This window comes from Haemaphysalis longicornis, unplaced genomic scaffold (genome assembly GCF_048455015.1).
Source record: "Haemaphysalis longicornis isolate Haplotype H1 unplaced genomic scaffold, Haemaphysalis longicornis Haplotype H1 scaffold_9, whole genome shotgun sequence".
Taxonomy (NCBI): Eukaryota; Metazoa; Arthropoda; class Arachnida; order Ixodida; family Ixodidae; genus Haemaphysalis; species Haemaphysalis longicornis.
This window is the reverse complement of record NW_027526460.1, coordinates 145,252,611-145,262,331: the sequence shown is the minus strand read 5'-3', so window position 1 is coordinate 145,262,331 and position 9,721 is coordinate 145,252,611. Positions and strand designations below refer to the sequence as shown.

Here is a 9,721-nt window from a genome sequence, read left to right as displayed (position 1 = left end):
AGCGCGCACGAAGATCTGCGCCTTCATTCAGCGGACACAACATAACAAGGCACCAAGAGAGCTTGATAGATAATGTAAATGTGACTGATTTTACCACAGCGTCAAACGGACAGGCGTCGCCAGTCGAAGTATCTACTGGACCAACCGACAAGGGCCAAGCACGATACCGTGTCTTCTAAAACACGCAGAGCGTTTTCGCTTCTCTTGGGCTCTTCAGCAAGTGCACAAACATGGAGGCTGCTTACAGAAAGCTCGCCCATTCCACAGCCGCCGGCAGCCCCTCAGTCACGCAAGAAATCAATGCCCCAAAGACGCCATGCGTTGAGAACGAATTCCGCCTTAACGTTCTCCCTCAAAGCAAGACTTCGACTGTAAAAACACAAAAAGGGCACAGCGGCTCGCCGCCTACTCATGAAACGAAATTTTTTTGTACCACTTGAACGTGACTTACCATCCTAAGCCATATTAAAAGCACTGCTCATTCCAGAAACAGTTGCGCTGTGTACACTAAGGCTACAGTATAGCACATCGGTGAGCCAGTGCACCTTGTTTGTCACCAAAAAAACAGAAAGAGCTTTGTCTATCAAAGGCTGTTCGGCGACCTCACGTCCATCGGCGACGCCGACTAGTTTCGCGGAGGACCGGATCCAGAGCAACGCCGGGGCAGTGGGGAGTGGTGCTGGCGTCCAGGGAGTGTGTTAGTCTGCGATCGGATGCGGCTGGTGAAGCGTTGCTCTGGGAGAGGGCTCGGACTCTCCCTTTTTAAATGGACAACGGGAAAAGAGTTCTGGAACCGGAAACATCCTAAGCTTCAATGGGCAGGTCCGGAGTAGTTTTACAGAGAGTCCTGCATTGTAATCGGGAAGCGTCGGCGACAAAACCTCGCGATGTGGCACATGATTCTGCAACTGTAGCACGGAGGTTACTAATGCATCCTGTTCTGTTGCATACGGTTATGCACTTGAGGTCGGTAGGCGCGTTGGTCTCATGCATGAAAATTATCATTGCGCGGATCGTGCCAAGTCGGTGGTCACGGAGGGGTAGGATTCAGGAGGAACCTGCCCAATAATGCAATAGTAATAATATTACGTGTCACGTGTGCTCACGCCCTTTTTTTGTGCCCTTTAGATTTTGGTCACTGGATCTCCTCCCTAGTGCCTTAGGGCTGAAACAAATGACGCACACTAGGAGTAGATTTATTTAGTTAGGTCTTTTTCTATTGATATTTGAAACTTTATTGTGCGCGTTCTTAGGTGATCGCCGGCTTATCCAGTATGTTTATATGGACCCTACAGCCTACATACCGACACATGCCGGCTTCCACCGTTTTCTATGTCTTTTTAGCTAAACAGTTGTGTATAGTAATAAAGCCAATTTTATAAAAACGTGGAGCTTTGTGGCGATTTATTTGGAAATACTTGTGTATTAAAAAGGCTCTGGAACATCCATGCTCTTTTAACGAAGTGATTATATTTCGTTTTAAAAAATCGTCAGAGGCATCAATGTGGGCACAATTGTGAAACTGTCTTTAGTGGGGCGTGGTGTAGATCAATGCGGTTGAAGCAGTTATTGTACTATGCCCACGTTTTAGATTTGGCATTTTTTGCGGATGTGCTTAAGGCAATTGTAATAGATACGAAGGACGCTAAAATATATGCCCGGAATGTTGTAATGAGCATCGCCTTTTTATATCCTGTTGTTATTGCGCGATAAGATTTGTTAGTAGCACTTGTTTTCTTTAGCCCCAAAAGAAATTTCTACGCAGAGCCACCCTGGTTTCCACGGCCCTGCTTCTTGTGGTGTACGCGTTAATAGCTACCATGGGTATCGTACTCACCCTCCGGTTTCGTGGCTGTGATCCAGGGCTACTTGGGGAAATAAAAAGCATCGATCAGGTAAGGACTAGCGATTTATTGTTGTATGAAAAGTTTTAACTGGTTTTGGGTGCAGAAAATAGAAATTTCAGGATTTATTTTTTAGTTTTATGTTCGGGATTGGAATAAAAAACCATCAAAGTTTCCCTGTTGTTCAACGTTCATAGAACTTTGCCTATCCGTCTTGTGATGACTGGCTAAACTTTCTATCATAAATTTGTCTTGTTTAACGACGGTGTTTGTTTTTATGAAGGCATTTCTTTCGCACTTGTGTTTAACGGCTGGAGAAAAGATTCAGCATAAACTAAGAACTCTCAGTATTTTGTGCTAACGACCATTACTTGGAGAAAAGTGGGGTATCTCTGATTTTTTTACCTTCGCATTTGCATTTAAAGGCGATTTCTCTCTGTAGAGGTGTGCAACTATTTTTAAAGCACAAGTTTTGTCAACCTAACTTGGGCTGTTTTCGATTGCTCCCAGGTCCACTTCTTTATGTGTGAGATATATGCTTACGGGAAGCGCATGACTGAGCGTATCAATGGCCTCTTTTAACCGACCATGTTAAATTCATCTTTAATATAAAGAACAGTGGTGATGTGGCAACACGTGAACTTAAAAATGAATGTGATCGCGTTGTAAAAGCAAGAGAGTATGCTTTTTACAGTTCATCTCAGTCAGAAGCATAATTAAGCATAATAAAGGCCTTTCTGTACAGATAAAAGGAACCTATAGGCACGCCACCAACTCTTTCTTGCTGAATTTAAAACGCTAGCGCTGCTTTCTTGCGCTAACATGTGATTCACAGTTTTCCGAGCTACTATGGCGACCTCCTGGTTGGCAGGCACGACCTAAATGTGGCAGTATTTTTGACAAACGAGTATGAACAATGTCCGAGTACCGCGTTGATAGCGTTAGCTGGAACTTGCAGCTTCTACTCACAATGCTCTAAACACGCTCTATGTACTGTTGAGAGCCCTACGTGGCTATGCAGCTTTTTTGAAGCAGTTAAAATGTATGGTGAAAAGTCTGCATGCGATGTGTGCTTTTTTTACGTTTCCACACGGAAGCCTGCAGAACCGAGTGGCTATTTGGCTATGCGAAGTTTGGCATGTGTGTGGTCTTCAACGTTGTGTGTGCTTTTTGTTTGATATATTTGTTCATAGGTTTTGCAGGGATAACTGTACAGTATTCGGCAGCGAGCTGCACTGAGCCTTTTAAACACTTGTTGATTAGTTTACAACTACGTTACATGCCGAAGCTAGTCCCCAAATCAATACCAGAAAACCCCTTATGTCAGGATACCTCTAGCGCGAAATACGTTTAATGACCCTATGCAAGTTTAAGCCAATCTCCTGCAGCTCAAAAGGCCGGGCAGAATCATAGGGGCAGTACATGTCCGTTGCAAGAGAAAAATCTCTGCTTTGCATGTTTTCTTATCCCGACCTGCATAAAATATTAGGAAACACACAATAAACGAGCCCTTCTGCACCGCTCTTACTTTCTAGGTAACTGTGAATGGTTTCTGCAAACTGGTTGGGCAAAGTTTGGCTTACGACGCATTAAACGGATAAACATACTCATTGCAATGCTGCACTTTTAAGCGATATTCATTACAACGTCGTAGAATTGTGTGTAACTGGTACTAATAATTTCGGGTCTATGAGTAAGTTCGGTATTGCTCCCGTAGTATGCCCAATGGTTAAAGGCAAAAATTGCTCGAAGTCTTTTTCCCGATCCGTAGTGCCACCAGAAGTAAATTGTGGTTTTTTTATGCACCGTTTTTTGAATAACATCAGTTGCCGCTCCCGCAACAACTCTAAAGTTCTGGCCCTTGCATCTTACGCGCGAGAGCCAAACAGAAAGGTTAAAATTACGCCCATCTTCCCGCGAGGGGACCCTGATGTGATGCGACGCATCAGGGGGGAGCGTTTGGACTGACGCTTGTATTGGATTGCGTCATTCGACTCACTGAAGGGACTGTCGCTTCCATCACGTCTTCATCGGAAGAACTTGCACGGAGGTATCGTCAAGCAAAGTCAAGTCAAGTGCGAGAGCGAGCGCTGGACTGATCCGGCGCCGTGCGCTCCCCCGCTTATATTCCCGCTTTTGAAAGGAGAGGAGCCGGGAGGGGGGGGGGGAGAGCTGCGCGCATGCGCACACATGCGCACCCAGAGCAGCGAAGCGCACACGCGCAGCTGTTATGATAATGAGACGGAGTGAGAGTGTGCACGCATGCGCGCACCCAGAGCAGCGAAGGGCACACGCGCAACTGTTGTTATGATAATGAGACGGAGTGAGAGTGTTGCGCACAGCTGTCGGAGAGAAGAACGGAGGAGAGTTGCGCATGTGCAGTGAGCGTGCAGACAACGCCGCGGCGGCATACCCGAGAGCAAGAGATGTGTCGCATCTAAAAAATGTGTTCACCACAGGTCTGGTTAAAACACGTTACCAGAACTTTTTATGTCATTGCACACCTTAATTCGCTGATAATATTAGTTTGTACACTCTCATTTCATCATTTTCGGTGCGCTGATAATGTTCTGGAAGCCTTAATAATCTGGGGGAAGCATATTCGTCTTGTCAAATATTTGTTCTGTACGTTAGGCAATATTGCATGCGCATTAGTAGGCTGCTGGAGCCGGTACAGTGCATTCGTGACTGTGTTAAGTCAAGGCTTTGTACTATTTTCATTTTTGTAGGCTCTTTTCAATGGCATTTGTGCAACAGGACGGATGTGGGAAGTTGCCGCTACAATTTTTTAAAATTATGATGTATTCTGAAGTACATTTCAATTTAAGCCAAACCGCTATAGAAAGCTCAGGAACATTGAGTGACATTTTTTCTGTAACTTTTCGTGATTTGCAGATTGTGCCTTATTATGTAAATACGTATTTAGCTGGCGTACCGGGCATTTCTGGGCTATTTCTTGCTGGAGTGGTTTGTGCTGCAACAAGGTAAGAATTTATCGCTCTTATCATCCTAGTAGCGACGTCAATGTTCCAATATGAGCCTCAAGAACCTATTTATTGATTTTTTATTGATGGATTTATTTATTTATTTATTTATTTATTTATTTATTTATTTATTTATTTATTTATTTATTTATTTATTTATTTATTTATTTATTTATTTATTTATTTATTTATTCATTTATTTATTTATTTATTTATTTATTTCGATTACCCTTAAGGCAGGAGGGATTAAATGTGGGAGTGGCTACAAGGATACAAAGTAAATACAGAATTGATAAGATGTGTACAGTCTTTTCGGTTCCTCGGTACACTATATTAGCTAGTGCGATACGAAGAAGCTGGTCGTCGACAATAGTGGCTGCTGGTCCGGGAAGGTGCGCCCACTGTTTTTAAGAGCGTGGCATGCAGGACTGAAGGAAAGCTCTTGTTCGGCTGCGCTGAATTCCAACTTTATGAACATGATCAACTCGTGGAGAAATGTTCATTGGTGAAAGTCTGAGTTTTGTGCTCGAATGAGAACTGATTGAATGATTTATCAAATTGTCATAGGCTGAAAAATTGGCGATGGATTGCAAGAGAAGGACGGCGCAATGTGTTTTTTATGGACGTTATGCTAGCAGCACGTCTGTAGTTATGCAGTACGAAATGAGCGGAGTTATTCTGTACTAATCTCAAGCAGGTAATGAAGTCTAACATCCCATATCGATGAGACTTTGCTTTGTGCTATTTCTCTATTACGATTGTGCTATCATGCCTAAATTTGTGAACAGACGTGTTGTTATGTACGCTGTAAATCGGGTGGCTGACGCCTCTGTCAGGCCACGCTCGCCTTTAGTCTCACCCTCCCCTTGGTTTTTGCCAAGAAAGAAAAGTCACATCAAATCAAAATCCAATTTAATAGAGAATAATGTTTCATATAACGTTAGTTTTAGTGACATAAGGGCGGAAGAGAGATTACGGGAAAGATATCCTAACGTTTTGTTAGCACTGCTGTTAATCGCGTTAATATGAAGGGACCAGGTGAAGAAGGAAGAACTGCGAACACTAGAATAGCGGTAAGAAGTGTCTGACCCTACAAGATGAGTATTAACCCTGTAATGTCCAACGTATCAAATCAGATACGCCATCGTTTCGATTTTTTACTCGAACCCTGGCCATTCGACCTCCAAGAAATGCCCACTGAATCATTTGTGACACCTCCTCTTAAAGAAACTATAGCTCGATACCTCGCCGCATGGGTCCCAAAATGAGTTTGAAAGATATATACCTCCATCGTCAGCACGCCCGGTGGGTCTACCACCTACTACTTTCAGAGGGTGTATGATGCACTTTTTTATTGGGTATATGATACACTATATACCTAATTTATATATACGTATACATATACGTATATATAAATACGTATATACATGTAAATGCATAAAGGCTACATTATACACCTACTTTATATATGTAGAAATATAATTACTTACTTTTATGCGTTTATTATACCTCATGTATTTCATAGCACGGGGACGAAACATTTTTCTTCGTCTTTCTTTATTGTTGGAGTAACAAAGAAACCAAAATTTCCATCTATCGTTTTTATTGCTTGGGCATTACAGGGTTAGGAAGTACTTAAGAGGACTAGATAAGCAGCGAGAAATGCGCCTTGTTTTTTTTTGGTAGTGTTAAGGTCCATCACCCATGTGTCCTACCAGTTTGACATTGCGTTCATATCAGTCTGCAGAATGTTAACGTCATTTATATCATTAAACTCTCGAAATAATACACAGTCGTCAGATAATAAGTCAATGTTAGAAGAAACACACGAGGGAAGGTCGGTAATATATATTAAAAACTTTTCTGGCATAAAACTGATACCTGAGGGACGCCGAAGTGAACAGTAATAAATGGATACTTGAAATTCTTAGCAGTAACAAATTGCATTTGGTTGTAAAGTCGCCTAGCCATGTTAAAATATCGCGGCAAAGATTTAAATTGATTAACCTAAGAAATTGTAGCTTGTGTGATACCTTTTCAAAAGCTTTGGTAAAATCTATAAAAACACGATCTGCCAACAAACAATGACCGACGATGATGAAAAGTCTATGAGTAAAGGAAATAGGCTGAGTTTCACAGAAGAAGGCTCTAGGGAAGCCGTGTTGGGCGCTGGTAGAAAAGAGTCACACTGGAGAAATTTTACAATGTCTCAGTGAGGAATGTGCTCCAGTATTTTGCAAGGATTGCTAGCTAAAGATATTGGATCGAAGTTAAATGGTGAATTTTTATCACCTGACCTATGAATGGCTACTACTTTCACGAACTTCCACTGCTCAGAAAGAGTGCAGGTGTCAATAGATTGCTCGAAAATCTTGGACAGCGTAAAATAAGAATACATTCAGGGTTGTTTGTTCCCAGCTAAAAGCCAATTTTGCCCGGTTTTTGCATCCCGAACATGTTTCAGCAGGATCGGGTTGAACCATATTTCTCCCCAAGTGGACCTTTTCAAAGCTGCGATCTCACAATTTTTCGCTGACGGTCCGCGTTGTTAAACCGTACTTGCTTCGACCAAGCCCCACAAACACCGTTTTCGAACTCATGGAGTATTGGCATGACTACCGCACGCTACTGGAGGCTACCTAATGAAAGCTGTGATGCCGAGAAAACTTTCTCCAGGCTGAAATACGTTCAGCGATCGGACAGGTATTGAATGGAGACCTATATTTTGCGCGTAGAGACAATAACGTATGTAAACAAGGATGAGTAAAAACGTCTTTGACCAGCTTTTTGTGAATAAAATGTTTTATTTCTTTGAGATCATCAATGCTCTACGGCCATCATTACTGATTCATTTCAAAGAAGAGCGAAGTCTAGAACAGTATTCGCTAGAAAACCTTAATGTGCACCAATTACCAGCTTGAAGCAAACACCGAATTGAATGCGTTAAGCTTGAGGAGCTCGTGACACCTTCTGATGAAGCGAATTGAGTGTATTAGGATATCCCGAGATTTATACCTAAAAAACTAGAATTTCGGATTTCCTATCAAGAAAACTTATTTGTCCCAGATTGTCAGTTTTGAAATAGCATCTGATTTTAATCCCCTGAGTTTGAAAAAATACAAAACCCGAAAATGAGCAACACTAAATACATTTCAGCATCATTTAAAATTTGGGGTAATTAAATCAACCACATGGCTCGAGGAAACTTTTATTTTTTTCATTATCTTTTCTACCGCATTGGGTTGGATAACTATTGCATCAACCGGCAGGAATTCATAGGTTAGTGTGTTGGGCCCACAATGTTTGGTCCAGAAATAAAAAAAAAACTCCTACCCAGCTCTTTCGCTCAAAATTCCGACCTCTCAGGAACCTAGCAACACCACTTCAGGGAAGTGATGTTTGGCATAAACCGAGAAGTCACCGTGAAGATGAAAACTCCAAAATAAGTTTGCACGATTCTGAATATTTTGTGTAATTCTTTGCCAAATCGTGCTCCCCGTGCATTTGTATGGGACAGTTTTCATAGCTGTGGAAGTTAGTCGCGCATTGATGAAGACTTGAAAGTGTGCACAAAGCAAGTTTTCACCCGCGATATAGCTACGCGAAAATGTTTTACATTTCGCTGTTTGCATTTCGCTGAATAACTGCCGAGTAATCACTGTTGAAAGGGTTGCCATGAGTGGGAAAGCTGCACATAACTACAGAAAACATAATTTCAAATGCACTCGACATAATCTATTAAGAATAATAGAGTCATCTTGATCGAGTAGACTTAATGAATCACTGGTGTTGGGCTTAATACCCGCCAGAACTTTTTCCGATCATTTAAGATGATGTCTGGTAAAGTGCTTGGAAGAAATGGTTTCCCGCTTCTTTTACTTTCGACACACAAGCAAGCAAGGTTAGCCACCTTGTAAATATCCTATTCTGCACCAGAAGAAGAATGTTTTGCGGTACAGGCGTTTGTTAAGGTTCGGGAGGAGCTTTTAAAAATTGGCCGTTTATCTGCTCCTTTTGTTGCAAATGTCGGCGAAAGACGATAGTCTTTGTCGACATTTGCCAAGAAAATGCCTCCCTTCGCTTTCCCGCTCACCTCTCATGCTGTTTCGCTTCCCTCGCGCTCCTCCCAAGGTAAACACGCTAAAGGTTTGTTCAAGTCTATTATAATTTACCGCGTTCCCCTGCACCTGGAAGGTGCCTCGATGCCGTACGGCGGAGACGCACCTGAATCGAAGCGCCCTACTCAACGTTTATAGAACCCCGTTGCCCCACTCCATTTTCATTTCAAGCAGAACGTGGAACCTATCTAGTGGAACCTTTTGTTCCTACAGTAGCAAGGGCAAAGCAGGCGACGGGGTGAATTTTTTTCTGCAGTGGATGTAGTATTGCATATCGCAAAAACCAAGCATCTGAGTTTTTTTTTCAAAGGAACACTTTAACTATCACCCATGTATTGATTTTCTGCCTTATATTTGCGTAATGTCTTGTTCTTGTTCAATAATGTTGACAAGAATGAACATTAAAACTGGACTTAAACGTTTAGATTTGGCTGTGAGTATTTAAGACTATCGCGCAGATTTAGTTTCACTTTGGCCGGGTGGGTGAACCGAGTCAGAGAGAGACACCGAGAGACAAACGGACAGACAGACCAAAATTTCTGGGTTTAAGTAGCCCAAGAGAGACTATCGTCTTTAAAACGTCATGCACCACGAGACTCGGGAATAGTATGGCCATTCGCAAAGGAACGTATTTGTTCACTATGCCGTTCACTTTTTTTTAAACATAGACCAGTTAGTTTTTGACTTACGGCTGTCAAAATCCTAAAACAAAAGTTCGAGCAAAAATGAGAGCTCCTGGTTGATTGTGGCCAATTCCGCCTTTTTATAACCACGA

General features: G+C 42.2%; 1 protein-coding gene across 1 annotated transcript in view; it reads left to right on the top strand.

Annotated features, from left to right (window-relative positions):
- LOC144152256 (sodium/iodide cotransporter-like) overlaps positions 1-9,721 on the top strand; it is a 121,018-nt gene that overhangs the window by 92,694 nt on the left and 18,603 nt on the right. Inside the window, exons 8-9 of the mRNA XM_077683488.1 lie at positions 1,766-1,895; positions 4,740-4,828. Coding sequence (XP_077539614.1) covers positions 1,766-1,895; positions 4,740-4,828 — 219 coding nt within the window. The remainder of the gene's footprint in view (positions 1-1,765; positions 1,896-4,739; positions 4,829-9,721) is intronic.